The following is a 23,853-nucleotide window of genomic DNA, read 5'->3' on the forward strand; positions in this document are numbered from 1 at the left end:
TCTGTTTTTATGCCAAACTAACAAGATTTTTTAAAATCCATAAATGTAAACAGAGAAAATGTTTCTGTTTGAATAGTTCCCATATCCCACAAGTAGTATTTTACGACAAACGCTCAGTACATAATTTTGCCCACTGGTCATGAGATTCTAAGACACTGAACTTTGAAAGCATGCTTCACCAAGAAGCACATTGAAAACAAATTGCCATTGAAATATAAATCAACAGAGATGTGAAATTTCTGTCCTTTTAATTAAGTATCATATAGCTAGTAATATATTGATAACTGTTCTTGAAAGAAGGGGTGAAACTTTAACATATGAACACCAAATTTTTCAATTAATTAAAAGATTTTTGTTATGGTATTTCCTGTGAATTATAATTTTAAAACTAATAATATTATTATACAATAGCACCTTTGCAAAAATAAACAAAACACAACTTCGCAACTAAGTTAAAAGTCTCTCACTCTGTACTGACTGAAATCAACTCTTTAAAAAATTTTTATCTTTATTTCATTATCATCTTCTGATGGAAATCTACTTCTATAGATTTGTAGGAAAATTTTATCAAAAGGAGTTCAAAATAAATATATTGTTTTCAAATGACTTAAGTCAAAATAACTATATGAAGGTAGACCCAATTTTCTTCAGCATAAAATGGTTTCTGCATATTTGGCAGGACTTAAATAACCATGTGATCTAATGTCAACTTTTATAAAACAGCACCCAATTAAGTTTGTGACTGTTCTGACTTTCTTTTTAAAAAAAGGTTGCATATGAAATAGACAAATCAGCAATAAACAAAAATACAGTTATATTGCTTTAATACATTAACAATATTTGAATTATTAAAAGAGAAGATAATTATCCTTTCCATTTCCATCATTATCACCACCAACAACTAAATGCTAGTCATGAGCCCCATCCCCAAGTGCTTCTTTGCTCCAAATTCTTCACAAAGCTATCCAAAGTCCCATTCAACCAAAATGTAGCTGATTCAGTCTGAATAATGGTCATTAATAAAGTAAACAAATGTGCTTTTTTAGAAGAGCCTTAAATATGCCTCTATCGAGAGTATTTTTTCATCATTTCAAAGTAAGTGTGACAATTTGATAACTTTAAATCATGTTTTGCTTCATGATAGAGTTTCCCAATTTACTTAGTAGCCATCCAGCTTTAAAGTCACAGGAAAATTACTCCATCTTTTAAATAATTTTCATGGGTGACGTTTTTCTGAAAGACAACTTTGATTCCTGGTTTACATTCTAATCAAATACTCAAACAGAGCTCTGATTAGTAAGGATAGACTAATTTACAAAGGGCCATAATCTTTACAGAAAGCACACCGCTACTTAGCCATGGAAATATTTATGGAGTGTAATAAAAAAATTACCTATTTTTCTTTTCCTTTCCTATAAAAGTTATGTTATAAATTTTCTTCATTGTTTAGAAGTCCCCAAAACTGGAAGCTAATTTACACTGGAACCAAAATGTCCAGACTCCTACATTCCCTCTGCCTTCATATCTTTGACTCCTATGGGCATCTATTACAATCATATCAATATTGCAAGGCCCAGCTCAAATCCATCAACTGTAATGCCATATGTAATCTCTGGTCCCTCTCTACTCCAATCTAGATTTGATCTCTCCCTCCTCTAAATTCATGTAATACTTGGTGATTCTCTATGCTATCCATCACAGTCTGTGTTGTTGTGCAAGTTAAATGGGTACGTGTTGTTTGCGTTGAATTTATTTTGTGAGTCTTGGAGGTAAGGAACTATGCCTTATTTATTTCCCATATTGCCCTAGGCAACAAGTATGTATCAAGAGTATAATATTTGTTGAATAGATGAAGGAACAAAGGAACAAATCAATGGGTTGCTCTGATTAACTATACTCGTTTGATCCTATACACCCTTATAGTATCTCCTCACCAGGCTTTTAAAATACATTAAAAATATATTAAAAAGCCTAGTTCATGTGATATGTGGGAGGACAGAAAGATCATGTGTCAGACTGATAAGAAACATGAAGAGGATTATACAAGATTACTTATGTTTCATTACCCAATGGTCATGAAATTTTGAAAAATAGTATTCTAATGATATTAATGATAATGCCATAAATTATCCTAAGTATTTGTTTAATGTTTCACATTTTTCAACCTATATTTTACTCACATTATCTCTGGACAGCCATTGAAATAAGTGGGAGAGATTATTACTATGACCTTTATTTTACAGTTGAGGAAATACGTTCAGGCGGGTTAAATGTCATATCCAAGGTCATTCAGCTATTAAGTGACAGAATCAGCATTGAAATTCAGGTCTTTCTGACTACAAGTCCTGTGTGGTATATATACCACCCCACAACTGCCTCACGAACACCAAAAAGACGTGGTGTTTACTTTGTTTCACCCTAGCAATGAGAATGGTTTTTGCATACTCTTCTAGTCTGTCATTAGGTAGGCACACCTCCCACACTGTGCTCAAAAATGCAAGACAGGAAGCTCGAATTAAAGGTCATATCTGTGGTCATGGAGTGAAAACAAACACACAAACAAATAACAACAACAACAACAAAAACAAAAGCCACCTTAGCAGGCCTAGTCAGAAATCAAACGTATCAATACTTTATGCTAAGCAACTGAATCAATGAGCTGTGTGCTTGTACTGAAGATCCAGTGGTATTGCTAATATTTTCTCTAAATTTATATGTAATTAACACTTGTGTCCTTTTCTAAATTATGATTCTTACCTTTATAACAGAGGCCCCAGCTCTGGAGAGTGGACTGTGAATCTGGGCTGCAGCAGCCATGTTGGCAATAGTATTGAGATGGTTCATCTGATTCATTGCCATGGCAACTGATGCAGGAGGTAAGCTGACTGGAAGTAGGGGATGAGGCATCATCATAAATGGCAGATCCAGTCCTAAAAGAGACAGTGCATGTTAAACTATGCCATTAGTTACATCATTTGGACAAAGAGAAATCACATCAAAATTGATGCTATAAAATAGTAAAAAAAAAAAAAATCTACATTCGCTCTTGTTGGCTTTTTTAAATGAAGTTTTACTCTATCAATATCTCTTTGGGCAATTAATAGTACCTATGGGATTTAATACTGTTTTATAATTTTTAAAGTGTTCCTATATCCAGACTTGTAGTTATTGATACTCTTTGTTCTTGCTCTCACTCCCAAAATATTTGTAAGATTCAAACTTTTTTTACCCGTAAAAACAAACAAAAATCTTTAAGCTAAACACTATTTTGTTTAACAAAAAGAAGTAACTTTCTTTTTAATCATTATAATGTATTGATGTGTTGATTGTTTCTAGCTTAACTCTTTCTTCAGGAGACATTATAGTGGTGCTGGTAGGACAGGATGTAGATTCTCTAGACTACAGAATTATTAAAGAAAGGAAGACTTGGAATATGTCCTACTCCTTTAGTTATGAATCTCTAAAATGAATGCTGATAGCTCTAATTTGAAACCTTTGTCAAAAAGAACTAACTTGCCTGTCAAATCAAAATATCAACTTGTTTTCCAGTTTATTAACAAACACCAATATCACTGAATTGTGTCAAGAATTCTGTTTGTTTTCTTATGCAATGCAAAATATTTCACACATTTGAAATGTCTGAAAGAATATCTTTCAAATGTTATCCACAGTACACTTCTGGTAGCCCCAGATATGTCATCAGGAAAAAGGTAACATATTAAAATAGCTGTCCACTTATCCTTTGTATGGTCAGCATTTGTGAGGAAACACCTTTGGGCAGAGGCTAGGGAAAGTTAGCCTAACATGATGGATGTTAACATGACTGCGATAAGTAAACCATAGGACTTTATAGTGTATTTTAAACTATTGTCTTGACAGTAATCTTGCCCTCTTTTGGACATGAGCCCAGAAATCAGTAATCCTTAACAGATGTTCTAAAACATGCTTGCATATAATTTTCCTAAATTATTACAGATTATAGAAATTTTACAATGGGCTATGTTTATGTTCATCTTACACATAAATATCAACTATTAATAACACTCCTTTTTCCTCTTTGCCACCCCCTGATTTTTTCTTGCTTCTCACAACAGCAAGTGTACAATGAATAACAGTGAATCTATAGGAAGTATATTCAGAAGCCCACTAAATCTCATTCCTCAAAACAACAGTAACAGTCATACAAACGCTCAAAACACATATTTTTTGGGACAAAAAAAGAGGCTAGAAGAAAGAAATTCTGTTAATTGTTTTGAGGTTCACCTCCTGGGTTCAACAATGATGAGTGAATTAAAGTCACTAACAAAAAAATTCAAAGGCAGCACACTGCAATAAAACAAACTTCCAGATATGACAGGTCTCACACAACACCAGAGTGATTATCTCAATTAAAGAAACTCTGAAAGAAAGAATACAACAGTTACCAACGTTTTGGATAAAGACAGCCACAAAATGCACTGTTATCAGAATTACACAAGGATTAAAGAAAGCTAGAAACTTAAAGTCTATGTGGAACGCAAGAAGGGAAACATATGCTGTACTCCATATGACTCCAAATCCCCAGAGAATATTAATAAAATGTTTTAAACTTATCTCCTATCACATCACTTACTGCTTACTATCTCTGAATCCTTTTTAGGAGCAATCTACTGAACCAAACTTTTCAGTTGTGAAACCTTTTTCCAGTGATTATTAATTTAAAGCCTCAACACAGTGTAAACACTGAATTCAAAATGGATTTTTTTCATCCCTTTTAAACTAGAAGTTTATTTTCAGTTAGCCTTTCAAAATTACTTAGATGCATATACATTGTTATACTGTACCTATCATATAAGCTTTGTTATAAATGCTGGGATACTCTATAACATAAATTAATCACTGTTTATCTTTCCCCTAAAACCTTCACTTTATGCTCAACGTAATAGCAACCATCAATAACCTAAATAGACTTCTACATAAGGTTCTCATTTACCACAAACCCAAGATAATTACAGACTTAAAATTCTTCTTTGTGTACTCAGTGTTTTAATAGCAAACTGATCAAATTGTAGATGAAAAGTAGCCATCAGTGCCTCCCTTTGCTGCTCAAATGCTTAAACTTTTGTTCAATTCACACTTCCCTTAACAGTATAATAATCTTTCCTCATTCTCCAAAGGTTTTCAGCAACATCCAGACACCATCTGGCCACATCAAGTCATATGCCTACTTAAAGTCCAATTGACATGCAAACTAAATGCAAACCACAAACAGAATTTAACAGCCCATTGACAGTTTTAAAGTATAATTCATCAAACATTTCAAATAACCATGAAGGACTTCAAAGTCACAATTTCAGATCATGACCTACAATAACTAACTGACAATTCACTACAATACCCTAGAATTGAAGCTAATATTTATATTACAGGGGAGTTTAACAGTGACCGCACATGAGATGCACATGCAAAGCATATGCAAATACGGAATTATGTAAGTCAACCTTTCCCCAAAGCTGAAAACATTAAATTAAGAGCCATCAATAGTACACAACACTCCAGCAATCTGGCTCATTTAGTCACATGCCAGAAATGTACAGAGACTTTTAATAGTATGGTAATGAAGAAAAAATCTTTATAAAAAATCACCAAAATGGGTTTTCTCTTTCCCATCAACTGCAAGGCATCATGCCAACTACCATAAGGACTATTTCTAATTCATCCTGGTATTGTGGCAACTTCTGTAACTTTTACAGAAATGCATAACACCACCTCCTCCCAGCCAGTAAGGCAACCAACTTCAATAATACTCTAATCTTCCCTCTAAAAACACATTCATTTGGTTTCCAAGTCATGTATTCCTCTGTAATATCTTGCATTTCTACAGTCAGGCACCAATCCTGTTATAATTACATGTGAACCTGTCTTCCTGATTGGTTTTCCTATGCCATTTAGTTTGCCTTTCCACTCCAATTTTAAGACTTTTTTCAGTGGTTACTTACGATCTCCAGACTTTTCAGATATCTCTGGAATCTACCACTCTAACCCTATTTATTTGGGTATAGTAAAAGTACTCCTCCTTTGTTTTTTACAGAAAAAAATGGACAGAAATTACAGAGAATTTCCATATACCTCCTCTCCACTAGCAGTTCCCTCTCTTATTAACATTATGTATATTGTGGTACATTTGCTCCAATGGATGAGTCAATACTGATACATTATTTTTACTACAGTCCATAGTGTATATTCTTTGTGTTGCAAATTCTGTGAATTTTCACAAATGCACAGTACCATGTATCTGCCATTAAAGCATCATACAGAATAGCTAGTTTCACTTCCTTAAACATCCCCTGTGCTCCATCTACTCCCTCCTCCTCTTACACTTGGCTTTTAATGTCTCTATAGATTTGCCTTTTCCTTAATGCCATCTAGGTGGATTCAGACAGCATTTAGTCTTTTCAGACTGGCTTTGTTTCACTTACTGATATGCACTTAAAGTTCATTCATGTCTTCTCCAGGCTTCATAGCTCATTTGTTTTTATTGCTAACTATTATTCCATGGCATGGATATACCACAGTTTTGTTTACTCAGTCAGTTATTGAAAGACACTGTGATTGCTTCCAACTTTTATCAATTATAAATAAATTTGCTATAAACATTGATGTATAGATATCTGTGTGGACATAAGTTTTCAATTCATTTGAATAAACAGGAAAGATGATGTTTAGCTTTGTGAGAAACTGCCAAATGCTTTCCAATGTGGCTGCCCCATATGGCATTCTGACCAGCAATGAATGAGAGTTCCTGTTGCTCCACATCAATACCAGCAATTAATATTGATGGAGTTTGGGATTTTAGACATTTTAAAAGATGTGCAGGGATATCTCATTTTTATTTTAATTTGAAATTCTCTAATGACATATGATGTTTAGTATGTTTTCATATGATTAATTGCCATCTGCCTTTCCTATTTGATGAGGTTTCCATTCAGGTCTTTGACCCACTTTTAATTGTGTTATTTCTTTTTTAATTGAAGTATAATGACTTACAATATTATATTAGTTTCAGGTATACAACTCAGTGATTCTATATTTTTATAGATTGCACACAATATAAAGTTATTATAAAATATTGCTGTGCTGTTCATTACATCTCTGTGATTTATTTATTTTATAACTGTTAATATATACCTATTAATCCCTTTTATCTATTTTGACATTCTCCCCATTCCTGTCCCCTGTGGTAACTACTAGTTTGTTCTCTGAATCTGTCAGTCTGTTTATATTTTGTAGCATTTGTTAATTTGTTTTTCTTTAATTAAATATATAACTGAAAACATACAGTTTTTATCTTTCTCTTTCTGACTTATTTCACTAAGCATAATACCCTCCAGATCAATCCATGTTGTTGCAAATAGTAATATTTCATTCTTCTTATGGCTGAGTAATATCCCATTGTGTGTGTGTGTGTGTGTGTGTGTGTGTGTACACACACATCTTATTTAGCCATTCACCTGTTGTAAGCCCTTAGATTGCTTCCATATCTTGGCTACCATATAAAATGTTGCTCTTAACACTTGATTACATATTTCCTTTCAAATTAGTGTTTTTGCTGTCTTCAGATAAAGCCCAGGAGTGGAATTTCTGGATAGTATGGTAGTTCTAGTTTTAATTTTTTGAGAAACTTCCATATCATTTTCCATAGTGGCTGCACCAATTTATATTCCCATCAACAGCACATGAGGGTTCTCTTTTCTACACATCACTACCAATACCTATTATTTCTTATCTTTTTGGTAACAGTTATTCTGACAGGTATGAGGTGATATCGCATTTTGGCTTTGATTTGCATCACCTAGTTGATTAGTGATGTTGAATATCTTTTCATGTGTCTTTTGGCCATAGACATTTAGAAAAATGTTTATTCAAGTCCTCTGTCCATTTTCTAATTGGGTGGTTTTTCGATATAGAATCACATGAGTTCTTCATATGTTTTGGATATTAACACTTTATCAGATATTTCATTTGCAAATATCTTCTCCTTTCAGTAGGTGGTCTTTTCTTTTTTAATAGTTTCCTTCACTGTGCAAAAGCTTTTTAGTTTGATATAGTCTCAACTGATTATTTTTGCTTTTGTTTCCCTTGTCTGAGGACATGTATCCAAAAAAAAGTATTGCTAAGACCAATATGAAAGAAAGTACTGCTTATGTTTCTTCTAGAAGTTTTATGGTTTCAGGTTTTACATTTAAGTCTTTAATCTGTTTTGTGTTTATTTTTGTACATGGTGTGAGAAAGTAGTTCAGTTTGATTCTTTTGCATGTAGCTGTTCAGTTTCCCAACACCATTTACTAACAAGGCTGCTTTTCCCCATTTTAAGTTTTGCCTCCTTCAGCATAGACTAATTGACCATACAAGTCTGGGATCATTTCTGGGCTCTCTATTATGTCCCATTGATCTATGTGTCTGTTTTGTGCCAGTACCATAGTTCTGATTACTGTAGCTTTGAAGAATAGTTTGTAATCAGGGAACATGACGCCTGCAGTTTTGTTGTTTCTCAAAATTTTTTGGCTATTAGGGGTCTTTTGTGTTTCATTACAAATTTTAGAATAACTTCTTCCAGTTCTGTGAAGAATGCCATTGGTATTTTGATAGAGTTTACATTAAATCTGTAGATTTCCTTGGGTAGCAGGGTCATTTAACAATATTAATTCTTACAATCCATAAGCATAGTGTATCTTTCCATTTGTGTCATTTGCAATTTCTTTCATCAGTGTATTAAAGTTTTCTGAGTACAAGTCTTTTAATTCCTTAGTTTGGTTTATCCTAAGTATTTTATTTTTTCATGCAGTTGTAAATGTAATTGCTTCCTTAATTCCTCTTTCTGATACTTCATTGTTAGTGTATAGAAACACAACAAATTTCTGCATATTAATTTCATATCCCACAAGTTTACTGAATGCATTTTTTAGTTTTAATATTTTTGCTGGTCTCTTTACAGTGTTCTATATATAGTATCATGTCATTTGCAAACAGTGACAGTTTTTTCTTCCCTTCCAATTTAGATTCCTTGTATTCCTTTTTCTTATCAGATTGCTGTGGCTAGAACAATGTTGAATAAAGGTGGTGAGAGTGGGCATCCTTGTCTTGTTCCTGGTCTTAGACAATGTACTTTCAGCTTTTCACCATTGAGTATGATGTTGCGTGTAGATCTGTTACATATGGCCTTTATTATGTTGAGGTATGTTCTCTTAGCTTTGTTAAGAGTTTGTATCATAAATGGATGTTGAATTTTGTCAAAAGCTTTTTCTGCACCTATTGAAATGATCAAATGAGTTTTTCTTTTGTTTTGTTAATGTGTATTATGTTGGTTGAGTTGCCAATATTGAGGCATTCTTGCATCCCTAAAATAAATTCCACTTCATCATGGTATAAGATACTTTTATTGTATTGTTGATTTGGTTTGCTAATATTTTTTCCAGGATTTTTGCATCTATGTTCATCAGAGATATTGGCTTGTAATTTTCTTTTTTTGTAGTGTCTTTGGTTTTGGTAGAAGTGTAATGTTGGTCTCATAGAATGAGTTCAGAAGTGTTCCTTCCTCTTCACTATTTTGAAATAGTTTGAGAAGAGTAGGTGTTAACTCTTCTCTAAATATTTGGTAGAATTCACCTGTGAAGCCATTGGTCCTAGACTTTTATTTGTTGGGAGTTTTTCTGTTACTGACTCAATTTCATTACTCGTCTGTTCTTATTTTCTATTTCTTCCCGATTCAATCCTGGGAGACTATACATTTCTAGGAATTTTCCCATTTCTTCTAGGTTGTCCATTTTATTGGCATATAATTGTTCAAAGTAATCTCTTATGATCCTTTTTATTTCTGTTGTATTGGTTTAAATTCTCCTTTTTCATTTCTGATTTTATTTAGTTGGGTCCTTTCTCTTCTTCATGAGTCTGGCTAAAGGTTGATCAGTTTTGTTTATCTTTTCACAGAACCAATCCTTAAGTTTCCTTGATCTTTACTACTTTTTTGTCTCTATTTTATTTACTTCTGCTCTGATCTTTATCATTTCTTGCTTTCTAGTAACTTTGGGTTTTGCTTATTCTTCTTTTCTAGTTCCTTTAGGTATAAGGTTAGGTTGTTTATTTAAGATTTTTCTTGTTTCCTGAGGTGGGCTTGTATCACTATAAACATCCATCTTAGAACTACTTTTGTTGTGTCCCACAGATTTTGAATTCTTGTATATCCATTACAATTTGTCTCCAGGTATTTTTTATTTCCTCTTTGATTTCTTAGTGACTCAATAATTGTTTAGTAGAATATTGAATAGCCTCCAGATGTTTGGTTTTTGCAGTTCTTTTTCTTATAGTTGAGTAGAATTTCACAGTGTTGTGGTGGGAAAAGATATTTTAAAGGAGTTCAGCCTTCTTAAATTTACTGAGAACTGTTTTGTGGCCCAGCATGTTATCTTTCCTGGAAATTTTTCCATGTACATTTGAAAAGGATATGTATTCTGTGACATTTTATGGAATGTTCTATACCTGCAACTATTAATTCTATCTGACCTAATGTGTCACTTAAAGCCAGTGTTTCTTTATTGGTTTTATCTGAGTGATGTGTCTACTGATATACCTGGGGTGTAAAAGTCACTTACTATTATTGTGTTAGCATTAATTTCTCCCTTATGTTTGATAATATTTGCTTTATGTATTTAGGTGTTTCCATGTTGGATGCATATATATTTATAATTGTCATATCTTCTTGTTGGATTAATCCTTTTATCACTATGTAATGCCCTCCTTTCTCTTATTACAGTCTTTGTTTTAAAGACTATATTGCCTGATATAAGTTTTGCTGCCACAGCGTTCGTTTTATTTCCATTTGCATAAAATACATATTTCCATGCTCTCTGTTTCAGTTTGTGTGTGCCTTAAGATCTGAAATGAGTTTCTTATAGGTAGCAAATGTATGGGTCTTCTTTTTTTATCCATGTAACAACTCTATTACTTTTGATTGGAGTATTTAGTCCCTTTACATTTAAAGTAGTTATTGATAGATATGTACTTATTGCCATTTTGCTTATTGTTTTTTGGTTGTTTTTGAAGTTCTCTTTTGTTCCTTTCCTACCCTTTGTTCTCTTCCCTTGTGATCTGATGACTATTTTTAGTGCTATGTTTGGATACTTTCTCCATGTTTGTGTATATCTATTACAGCTTTTTGGTTTATGTTTACTATGTGGTTTGTATATGGAGTTGATGATCTCTTAAGTTCAAACAGATTCCAACAACCCTGCACTTTATTCCCTGCCCCCAGTATGCCTTTTAACCTTCCTACTAGATTTTTTTTCTCTAATGTATTTTTTACTGGCATATATTTGATTTACAACATTGTGTTAGTTTCAGGTGTACAGCAAAGTGATTCAGATAGATATAGATAGATAGATAGATAGATAGATAGATAGATAGATAGATACTTTTCTCAGATTCTTTTCCATTATAGGTTATTACAAGATATTGAACGTAGCTCCCTGGGCTATACATTAGATCCTTATCTATTTTATATATAGTAGTGTGTATCTATTAATCCCAAACCCCTAATTTATCACTACACCCCCCTTTCACCTTTGGTAACCATAAGTTTGCTTTCTATGTCTGTGAGTCTCTTTCTGTTTTGTAAATAAGCTCATTTTAATCATTTTTTTAGATTCTACATATACATGATACCTGTCTTTCTCTGTCTGACTTACTTCACTTAAGATGATAGTCTCTGGGTCCATCTATGTTGTTTCAAATGACATTATTTCATTCATTTTATGGCTGAGTAATATTCTATTATATATATACCACATTCCATCATATATACATATATATATATATATATATATATATATATATATATATATATATATGCCATAACTTCTTTATCCATTCATCTGTTGATGGGCATTTAGGTTGCTTCCATGTCTTGGTTATTGTAAATAGTGCTGGTATGAACATTGGGGTGCATGTATCTTTTTGAATTAGAGTTTTCATCTTTTCCAGATAAATGCCCAGAAGTGGGATGGCTGGATCATATGGTAACTCTATTTTTAGCTTTTAAGGAACCTCAATAGTGTTCTCCATAGTGGCTGCACCAATTTACATTTCTACTAACAGAATAGGAGGGTTCCATTTTTTCCACACTCTCTACAGCATTTATTATTTGCAGACATTTTAATGATGACCATTCTGACTGGTGTAATTTTGATACACATTTCTTTAGTAATTAGTGATGTTGAGCCCATTTCATGTGCCTATTGGCCATCTGTATGTCTTCTTTGGAGAAATGTGTATTTAGGTCTTCTGCACAGTTTTTGATTGGGTTTATTTTTTAATATTGAATTGTATGAGCTATCTGTATATTTTGGAAATTAATCCCTTGTCAGTTGCATCATCTGCAAATATTTTTAACCTTCCTACTATCTTTTAAGTGGTTGATCTAATACCTTTTCTCTATGGTTGCGTTTACCAATGAGATATTTCCATTCATAATTTTTATATTTCTAATTGTGGTCTTTTCTTTTCAGCTTAACATTTCTTGTAAAGCAATTTTAATGGTACTAAACTCTATCAGTTTTTGCTTATCTGTAAAATTCTCTCTCCTTCAAATATAAATGACAGCCTTGCCAGGTTTTACTCTTGGTTGTAGGTTTTTCTTGACTATAGTGTATGTTCATCACTTTGAATATATCATGCCAATCCCTTCTGACCTACAAAGTTTCTGCTGATAATGGCCTGATTGTCCTATGGGAGTTCCCTTCTAAGTAACTTGCTTTTATCTTACTGCTTTTAAGATTTTCTCTTTATTATTATTTTTTTTTTTTGCCATTTTCATTATAATGTGTGTTGGTGTTGATCTGTTTGGTTTCATCTTGTTTGGGACTCTGCTTCCTAGACCTAGATGCCCATTTCCTTTCGCATGGTAGGAAAGTTTTCAGCTATTATTTCTTCAAACAAGTTCTCTTCCTCTTTCTCTCTCTCTTCTCCTTTTGGGACTGCCAGAATGTAAATGTAAGGTTGCCTGATGTTATCCCAGAGGTCTCCTAAACAGTCCTCATTTAAAAAAAAAATCTTTTCCTTTTTTATGTTCAGTTTGGGTAATTTCCACTACTCTGTCTACAGTTTGCAGATGCATTTATCCGTGTCATCTAATCTATTGTTAATTCCTTCTAGTGTATTTTTTAATTTAGGTTATTGTATTCTTCATTTCTATTTAGTTCTTATTTATATTTTCTAACATTTTTTTAAGCTTCTAATTATGTTCATCCATTCTTCTCCTGAGTTCACTGAGCATCCTCATGATCATTACCTTAGACTCTTTATTACATAGACTGCTTATCTTCACTTTGCTAAGTTCTTCTTTTGTGGTTTTGTGTTGTTCCTTTGGAACACATTTTTCTGTCTCCTCATTTTGCTTTATTTTAGTTGCTATATTTCTATCTATTAAGTAGGTAAGTTACATTTCCTGATTTTGGAGAAGTGGCTTTATGTAGAAGATATCCTATGGGGCACAGCAGCACAAACCCTATGGTTACCAGAGCTATATGCTCTAGAAGTACTCTTTCTGTGGCTGAATTAGCCCTTCTGTTGTGATGGGGTTGACTACTGTGGGTACACTGGTATGAGGGGTTAGTCCCCAGCCCGTTTGGCTGCCAGGTCTTTCCTCATGCAATGGCTTCAGGTGCATTGATGGGTGAGGCTGGGTTCTGACAGGGGTGGCTGTACTACCCAGGAAGTCCAAGATTTGTGCCAGCCCACTGATAGGGAGTGGGTCTCAGCATGGCTGGTTCCTGGTCTATGAGTGTCCCATGGCAGGTGATTACCTACTGATTGTTGAGACCAGGTCCTGGGTTGGCTGGATATGGGGTCTTGGAGGGATAGGGCTGTTAACAGCCTTCTGGTGGGTGGAACTGGGTCCTGAAGTAGTTGTCTGTGTGGCTCAGTGGGGCATGGGGCTGATATCAGCTAGCTGGTGGGAAGGGCCGAGTCCCAGCTTGACTAGCTTTATCACGCAGTGGGTCCTATGCCTGGCACAGACCTGTTGGTAGGGAGGGCCAGATCCCTGTGTGGCTGGCTACTTAGCTAGGATGGGGGGCACTCATGCTGGCTTGCTGGTAGAGAGGTAAATCCCCAGCAGTACTAGACTAGAGGGAGGGCTCCAAATAGTGGTTGCCAGTACCAGGGCCCTCATGGTAAAATGCCCTCCACTAAATGAATGCTACCATAGTCTATATCACCAGAGTCTCGGTTTCTTCCTGTCTCTCTGGGAGGCTCTTCAAGATCAGCCAGTGGATCTGACCCACATCTTTCAAACTGCTGTCTCTGTGCTAAGACTTAGAGCATGTGAGATTTTCTGTGCACCCTTTAAGAGTAGAGTCTCTGTTTTCTACAGCCCATGAGCTCTGCTGTACACAAGCCCCAATGACCTTCAAAGTTAGATGCTCTGGGGTCTTGTCTGCCTGATGCAAGACCCTGGGCTGAGGAGCCTGATGTGGGGCTTGGACCCCTCTGTCCTTGGGAAGAACCTCTGCAATTGTGATTATCTTTCCATATTTGGGTTGCCTACCCTGGCATGTGGATCCTGAAGATACCACATCTACACCTGTCTCATTGTAGTTCCTTCTTTGTCTTTAGTAGCAGGAAATCTTTTCTGCAATTCTTCAGATCATTCTCATAGATAGTTGCTCTGTAAATAGTTGTAATCTTGGTGTGCCCATGGGAGGAGATGAGAGCATAATCTCTATTCTGCCAACTTGGCCACACTGCCTCCAATCTTTAAAGTGAGTTTCTTATAGGCAACAAATAGCTTATTCTTGTTTTCTTGTCTACTTGGATAGTCTCCATTTTTTATTGATGTTGTTGTTTTTGCTTTCTTTTTGTTGTTTTTTTTTTTCACTTGATACATGACCATATAAGAAGTACACTGTATTTGAGTACTGGCAAAGTCATTGACATCCCAGGTCACTAATACACATAAGACAGTCTATGTCTTTAATTGGCATATTTATACCAATCATATTGAAAGTGACTATGATAGTTGGATAAGTAGCCTTCATATTTGTTACTGTTTTCTATTCCTGGTCCCTTTTTAAAAAAATCTTGTCTTCCATTCTTTTTTTTTACCTTCTCTGGTGTTAAGTGAGCATTTTATATGATTCCTTTTTGTCTCCTCTTTTGGCATATTATACTTATTTTTTAAAAATTTAAATGTGGAGGGTGGGAAGGGATAGACAGGATTTCAAAATTGTAGAATAGATAAACAAGATTATACTGTATAGCACAGGGAAATATACACAAGATCTTATGGTAGCTCACAGAGAAAAAAATGTGACAATGAATATATATATGTTCATGTATAACTGAAAAATTGTGCTGAACACTGGAATTTGACACAACAATATAAAATGATTATAAATCAATAAACAATGTTAAAAAAATTTAAATGATTGCCCTGGAGTTCACAATACATATTTTAACTTATTTAAATAACACTAAACCATTTCATGGGTAGTAGAAATATTTTATAACAGAGTATTTCAAATTCCTCTTTCCTGTCCCTTATAACATCATTGTCATTTATATCCATAAGGTATAATCATTCAATACATTATTATCACTATCATTTTGAACAGAGTGTATTTGTTCAAGAATAAAAAAAATAGAGAGGGATTATTTACCTTAATTTATTTCTTCCCTAACACTCTTCCTTTCTTCATGTAGATCCATGTTTCTAATCTATATCATTTTCCTTCTCTCTGAAGATCTTCTTTTAACATTTCTTACAGATCTGGTGGTATGGTAACAAGTTCTTTTTACTTTTGTTTATCTGAGGATATCTTTATTTCTTCTTTTCTTTTAAAGGAAAACTTCACTGGATACAGAATTCTAAGTTGGTTTTTTTTTTTTTCTGTCATCACTAAATAGTTCACACCACTCTATTCTTGCATGCCTCCCTGATTCCTGAATATAAGTCTCAAGTAATTCTCATCTTTGTTCTTGTATGGGCAAGGAGAGCCTTTTTTCTTGTTGATTCTCCATTTTGACTATAATATGCATAGGTGCATATTTTTAAAATATTTATCTTTCTTAGTGTTCTGTGAGCTTTCTGGATCTGTAATTTGGTGACTCTCATTAATTTTGTAAAATTTTCAGCCACTGTTACTTCAGATAATTTTTTTGTTTATTTCCTTCATTCTTGTTCTTCTAGTATCTCAAGTACATGGGTGCTACACCTTTTGTAATTGCCACACAGTTCTTGGATATCCTGTTCTGTTTTTTTAAATCTTTTTTTTTTCAGTTTGGGAAGTTTCTATTGACATATCCGCAAGCTTCCTAATTCTTGCCTGGACCCTGTCCTGTATACTGATGAGCCCATCTTGGGCATTCTTAATTTTGTTGCAGTGTTTTTGATTTCCAATATCTCCTTTTGATGTTTAGCTTTCCCATCTCTCTGCCAAAATTTCCCATATATATTTGTATGTTTTCCACTTTTTCCATTCTCTTAGTATGTTAGTCATAGATATTTTAAGTTCCAAGTCTGATCATTCTAAAATATCTGCTAAGACACGATAAATCTAGAAGAAAATATAGGCAAAACATTCTCTGACATAAATCTTTGCAATGTTCTCTTAGGGCAGTCTACCCAGGAAATAGAAATAAGAGCAAAAATAAACAAATGGGACCTAATTAAACTCATAAGCTTTTGCACAGCAAAGAAAACCATAAGCAAAACAAAATGACAACCTATGGAATGGGATAAAATATTTGCAAATGATATGACTGACAAAGGCTTAAATTCCAGAATATATAAACAGCACATGAAACTTAATAACAAAAAAGACAAACAATCCAATCCAAAAAATGGGCAGAAGACCTAAATAGACATCTCTCCAAAGAAGACATCCAGATAGGTACATGAAAAGACACTCAACATCACTAATTATTAGAGAAATGCAAATCAAAACTACAATAAGGTATCACCTCACACCAGTCAGAATGGCCATCATTCAAAAGTCCATGAACAATAAATGCTGGAGAGGCTGTGGAGAAAAGGGAACCGTCCTACACTGCTGGTGGGAATGTAGTTTGATGCAGCCATCGTGGAAAACACTATGGAAGTTCCTCAAAAAACTAAAAATAGACTTACCATATGATCCAGCAATTCCACTTCTGGGCAGATATCCAGAGGGAACTCTAATTTGAAAAGATACATAATCCCCAATGTTCATAGCAAGACTATATACAATAGCCAAGACATGGAAGCAACCTAAATGTCCATTGACAGATGACTGGATAAAGAAGTTATGTTATATTTATGCAATGGAATACTACTCTGCCATAAAAATAATAAAATAATGCCATTTGCAGCAACATGGATGGACCTAGAGATCATCATTCTAAGTGAAGTAAGCCAGAAAGAGAAAGAAAAATACCATATGATATCACTTATATGTGGAATCGAAAAACAAACAAAAGGACACTATGAACTCATCTACAAAACAGAAACAGACTCACAGACATAGTAAACAACCAGGGAAAGGGCATGGGAAGGGATAAATTTGGGAGTTTGAGATTTGCAAATGTTAGCTACTATATATAAAAATAGATTTTAAAAAGTTTCTTTTGTATAGCATAGGGAACTATATTCAAGATCTTGTAGTAATCTATAATGAAAAAGGATATAAAAATGAATATATGTCTATGCATGACTGGGACATTGTGCTGTACATCAGAAATTGACACATAATTGACTGTACTTCAATAAAAAAATAACATAAGATAAAATAAAATAAAATAAAATATCTTCTATATCTAATTGTGGTTCTGACAATTGCTTTACCTCTTCATACTGTTTTTTTTTTTACCATTTTCATGCCTTGTACTTTTTTGCTAAAAGCTAGAAAATGTGTTTTGGGTAAAGGGAAGTGATGTGAACAGGCCTTTTGTGGAAAGTTTTATGTTTATCTAGCAAGGAGTGAGGCTCTGTTTACTGTTTGCTGTAGCTGTTGTATTAGTGACTTTAATTTCATACCCTTCCTGTTATCTATTTTTTTCCTAGAGATTCTCTATTACATAGGGCCTGAGGCTTTCAGTCCTCTCAGTTGTAATCCCCTGTTGTTATGCAGAGCCCTACAGTAGTAGTAGCAAAATGTATAGGGAAAAGCACTCTATAATCCAATGATTAAGCCTTAGTCTCTCAGTGAGCCTGTATCCTTGGTCTGTAACTTTCACAAGTGTTTTTCAGCTTTTTTTTCCCCTCTGAGGTGAGACAGGAAGGCTAGAGGGAACTGGAGTATTTCTCTTTTCCCACATGAAAGACTAAAGGTGCTGGAGTTTCGTATCTATTCCCTCACATCAATGGCTATAGGGTCCTGGAGTTTAGTGTATCCCTTCCCCCAGGTCAGTTAGGCTCTAGTAAAACCAAGTAGGTAAAGTTCTGGTAAAATAGTTTCTTTTGAGGGCAGGCCTTTGATAAGGAGAAGAGAACATTCTGGACCTATTTTGAAATGGTTACTTTTTCTCTCCCTCTTCCAGAAGCATGAGGAGAATTTTCTCAAGTCTTCATCCTGAGAACCTCATGGGGCTCCTGGAAGTATCTGAAGGTAAAACTCATGACAGTGTAAGGAGCCCCTAAGGATGGCCCCCCTGGAGTATTTATCTCTCAAGCTAGACCCACACTGAATCTTCAGAAATTACTGAATTACCCTTTAAATGCTTTTACCAGGCTCCAACTCTGGCTTCTGCTCCCTGTAAGCTGTGATTCTCTGTATCCACCTATCTACTTTTGGGGACAGCTGTGTCCTTTGAACTCAATTTCTGATAGATTTAAAAGAATCATTGATTTTCAGATTGTTCCACTTTTTTCTTGTGAGGGCAAGAATGACAATTTCTAAGCTCCTTACATGTCAGACCAGAAATTTGAAATCCTCTAGGCCCCCCTTCTTTATGACATAAGTCTACCTTAATCAGTTGTTTTTAACTTCTTATAAGATAATATTTACAACTTTTCTGGCATTTATTTTATTTGCCTTTGCTTAATGTTCCATTTTTATGAGACATTTCACCCTCAAGATTATAATCTCTTTAAATTAAGACACCATAACTTCTTATTTTGTATGCCTAAAAACGGATGAATTTCATTAAGATTTAGGACTTCATGTAAAAATATCTCAGAATTCCTTTGTTGTCTTATTCCTAGGGTTTAGTGGGAGGATGAAAGTCTCAGGGAAAGAAATAATGGAACTCTTCTCCAAGAATTCCTGTTTGTAAGAAAGTAAGACTTCAACCAAGTATGTATATGAGGCCTACTTTCCTCCAGAAAGACTTCTGAGACTTTGAAGTTCCTAAAAACATTATTTAAACCTGAATTTGTATACTTCACCTATAGTTGGACAACTGAATAATAAATATTCACTATATGCAGATAACTGTTAACAGTTTTTCCTTTATTTTTTTAGCCCTCCCAATAACTTTAATGATTATGTATATTTTTTATTCCTATTTTGTAGTTGTGGAAACTGAGACTTGGAAAAGTTATCTGACTTGTCCAAAGCAAAAAAGTGATAAGAATTCAAAAGATGTGGAATTCAAACCCAAGTTTATGTTACAATAAACCAGCATTCTTAACTACTCTGTAACATGGCATCCCACGTACTTCTACTCTACAATTTGGCCACTCAATCTCTGCTCTATAAACCTCAGCCTTTCAAATGAATCCCTCTTTATCTACCCTTATAATTTCAAATTGTTAAATGTTACTAAATAGAAATAAACTATCCCTGCTAGCCCAAGTTGTCCAGTGCGTCTTGTGTGGGTATTTTTCTCAACACATCAAGTTTTGGCAGTACAGTATACATACTATTGGTTAGCAGGTGGTTCTGCTGCAGTGGATTGAGGGTAGGAGCACCCCCAAGACCTGGCTGGCCAGCCAGGGCTGCATGAGCAATTCCATGTTGGGGTCCTGGAGCAGCAAGAGGAGACTGCATCTTATCCTTATCCCAAGAGGATTCACTTCCACCTGAAAAAAATTAATATAAACTGATCACAAATTGACAACTTTCTAAGTGAAGACTTTTTTTTAAACTCGTCTTTTAGAATTGTAATTATTAATATTACTCCATAGAAAATTATTATTAAACATAAGTGACTCATTTTCATGATGGTTTCAAAAATCTTTCAATAGCCTTGGATTTAAGCTGACTCTGGGAAGATTAAACAACCCTCACTAACAATAAAGGCTCAGTTAATCATAATGAATAACTTTTGAAAGCATTTATATGCTAAAGGCCATTAACTGAACACTACTGCTTCCCATTCCAACCCTCTAACATACATGTGCTATTTTTTTAAGGAAGAGCAATTGCTATTCACTCAAAAAGAACAAGCTCCTTTATAAAAGCATGGTAACACAGAAAAATATGTGGTAAGAAATAAAATGATCGGTTATTTTGTTCTCAGATCCAGCTCTCAAAAAGCAAGTCTCTTCATGCACAGCAGGCTTTTGTACAAAATCAGCTGGATAAAACAGAAAACCACAGCTCCCAATTTGAAATGGCGCTTTACTTTGATCATCCATGCTAGAGAGCGAAGTAAAGTATGCGTTAAGTGCAGACTACTATATTATCATAGTAATCTACAGTGGCGTAGCTATTTCATCTGGCACTTAGTACACTGTGGGGGCAGAACCATTGCTTAAAACCATATAGGAAACAATCACAGAATTATTTCCAGGACATCCTTTTAAGAAGAATACTTTAAGTAGAGGGGTAAGGGATTGAATTCCAATCACAACAGTACAGACAATCTGGCTTTAGAAAAAAAAATGGTTGTGTGTGCAGCCCCACCTATTCACTTTGATGTGTTTCATTAATTCAGGGGTCAGTGGTCCTGCTCCCATTCCCATGCTGGAATTGGGACATTAGCATCTCCACCTGGCTGATTCTATCCCACCTGCTGCCCAAAATACTGACCGTGTATTTTGGAGAGATTTAGGCCGGGGAATCTTGAAGACTGTAAAATACGTGCATTTGTTGGTTTAAGAAAAAAAGTAGAAAGAGATCAGGGTGCTCATATTCCTAACACTCAACATTGTAATTTTTTCAGTTCTTTAAGTTCTGTCCCAGGCTTTGTTCATATGTGTACTCATTTTTACACAATAAAAATCTCTGCCATGTTGCTTTAGGCATCATATTTACAAATTGTAATAGTTCCATAGTAGTCTCTGGGGTTAATGTACTATAATTTGTTAAACATTGGACTTTATTTCAAATCTGTCATTATTATAGACTTACCATAATAACAACATTCATTTGAATATTTCCTTAGAATCAGTCAATTCCCTGGAGTGGGATTTCTGGGTCAAAGGGGATGAACATTTTTATTTATAAAATAAAACATTAATTTATCTTTTTATTTTATACTTTTGCTTTCAATCTAGGATCACAGAAAGAACATGAATTTTCAAATTATACATGCCTGGCTTAAATTCCAGTTTCTATACTAAAGATACATTCAGAGGACACTGAATTATACCATTGACATTAACAGCATTTGCAAAAATAGCATTTAGAATTGTAGATATTTTTTAGGGAAATGTTTTCAGGGAAAATTCGTATTCTTCCTGAAGATTTAAAATTAATTAAAGCAAACTGTCTGCTAGAATCTCTCAGAGGTTTGTTTCTTTGTTTGTTTTCCTTTTTTTTTTTTTTTCCCTTAACCTTTCTACCCTTTCATGTACTCATATCACAGTTCTGGAAATCTACTCCGTCCTCAGGACTCTTTCAAGCCTTCTTGTGGCCAACATCAATTTCTAATCCAAAAGTGGGAGACTTGGTCAATTTCCAACTAGAGAAGTTTCAGACAAGGAAACACAAGATTCTCAAGCAGTGTATATAAAGGCTGAGGCCTGGCCCTACTTATATGGACAAAGCTTTTCCAATCAAATGGGGAAGAAATAAGTAGCTAACTGTTCAGTTTCTGCTTTAAGCCATTCAGTTAACATGTGTGGAAGCTTAAAAAGTAGGAAATTGCGCTGAATTTGATAGACTGGCTTAATGGACCAGAAACCATTCTCTTGATCATTCTGAGGTTTGGTGTGTTCATTGAAAACATGCAACACTCTTATTATTACACCAATTGTTCTCTCTTTTCATCCAGATGTTTGCTGTTGTATAGTGACTGCCTAAGAACAGGGAGATAGTTTATGGTTGGTGCATTGACATAATTTAGCACTCACAAATTTGAAATTCCAATTAGAATCAATATGACATTGTAATGCTGTAATGAACAGGAATGGTGGAGGAAGCTAAGTGAAGTATCTTAATAAATGATAAAAGTAACTGCATTGCAACACTCAGAATTCTTTATAGTAACATTGGGCCAATAAACATGATTAATACTAATGCAAAATTTTAAAAGATCAATTGCTGAGCAAAAACAGAACCACTTCATCATTTTAGCACTAAGTCCAAGATATGAATTACCTCAGCATTACAGAACTGTAATTTGTAAAATGATGAGCAATGCATTGACAAAGAAAAATACATTTAGAGGACACTAAATTATACCATTGACATTAACGTGGTATTGTACCATCATAGCAGCAACAGCATACAACAATACTAGGGCTGAGACTATGTCAATATTTATTTTATAAATTGAAAATCTTAGTCCATTTTCAATCATAAATGGTACATTAAGTATTAATCCAATATTTTATACATTATGTATTCCAAATAACTTGAATATAATTTTTTTAACTGCATTAAAGGATTCCAGTTGTTTTTGTATGTGTGCTTCAATGAGAGCTTTAGATGAACTTTTCCAACAACTTTCATCTTTTTAACTACTGCATTAAAAATGATGAAAGGAGGCTAGTTACCAGTTTCCCCCATCTTCACCAAGTATAGATAGGTGAAATTACCTTGCAGTCTGAAAGCAACTGTATATAAAGTGAGTGGCTAAGGAATGTGAAACATCCTTGATATTTGTGGAGGAAGTGCTGGACATGTTTTTGTCTTTTGACCTAAAATACCATTTTTAAGTCGATACAAATGGACTTAGGACTCAGTATGGAGGCTTAGGTAGCCCCAAACTTTACATTCCCCTCTATCCTTGTGTCCATCTGTAAAAACATCCACTGTACTTAAAGCTAACAAATTGTTTTCAATCAGTCTAATGTAGGGTTAACCTTTCTTTTACCACTATATGAAGGACTTGGGTACTAGCCTTCCATTTTTTTCCTATCCTCTATCTACCTATCTATCTGTCTGTCACCTCTATGTGTTTGCTAGGGCTACCATAATAAAAATACCATATACTATAGACTGAATGCTTGTGCCGCCTCAAATTCAAATGTTGAATCTCTATTTCTAATGTGATGGTATTTGAAGATGGGGCCTTTGGAAGGTGATGAGGTCGTGAATGGGAGAAGTACCTTTACAAAAGAGACTCCAAAGAGCTCCCAAGTCCCTTTATGCCATCTGATGATGCAGAGAAGATGGATGTCTATGAACCAGGAAGTGGGCCCTCACCAGACACTGAATTGGTCAGCATCTTGATCTTGGTCTTCCAGCTTCCAGAATGCTGAGAAATAAGTTTCTGTTGTTTACAAGCAAACCAGTCTATGGTATATTTGTTACAGCAGTCCAAATGAACAAGATACCACAGAGTGGATAGATTAAACAGCAAAATTTTATTTTCTCACAGTTCTGGAAGCTTGAAGTCCAAGATCAAATGTCAGCAGATTTGGTTTCTCCTCAGTTCTCTCTCCTTGGCTTACAGATAACCACTTACCCCTGTGTCCTTATACGGCCTTTCCTCTCTGTACACGCACCCCTGGTG

General features: G+C 34.5%; 1 protein-coding gene across 2 annotated transcripts in view; it reads right to left on the reverse strand.

Moving 5' to 3' along the window:
- Positions 1-23,853, reverse strand: part of DACH2 (dachshund family transcription factor 2) — a 496,681-nt gene that overhangs the window by 93,830 nt on the left and 378,998 nt on the right. For both annotated transcript variants that reach the window (XM_064483001.1, XM_031446133.2), the window contains 2 exons: positions 19,871-20,029; positions 2,758-2,930 (listed from right to left, as the gene is read on the reverse strand). In XM_064483001.1, coding sequence (XP_064339071.1) covers positions 2,758-2,930; positions 19,871-20,029 — 332 coding nt within the window. The remainder of the gene's footprint in view (positions 1-2,757; positions 2,931-19,870; positions 20,030-23,853) is intronic.

The sequence above is a fragment of the Camelus dromedarius genome, chromosome X (assembly GCF_036321535.1).
Source record: "Camelus dromedarius isolate mCamDro1 chromosome X, mCamDro1.pat, whole genome shotgun sequence".
NCBI lineage: Eukaryota > Metazoa > Chordata > Mammalia > Artiodactyla > Camelidae > Camelus > Camelus dromedarius.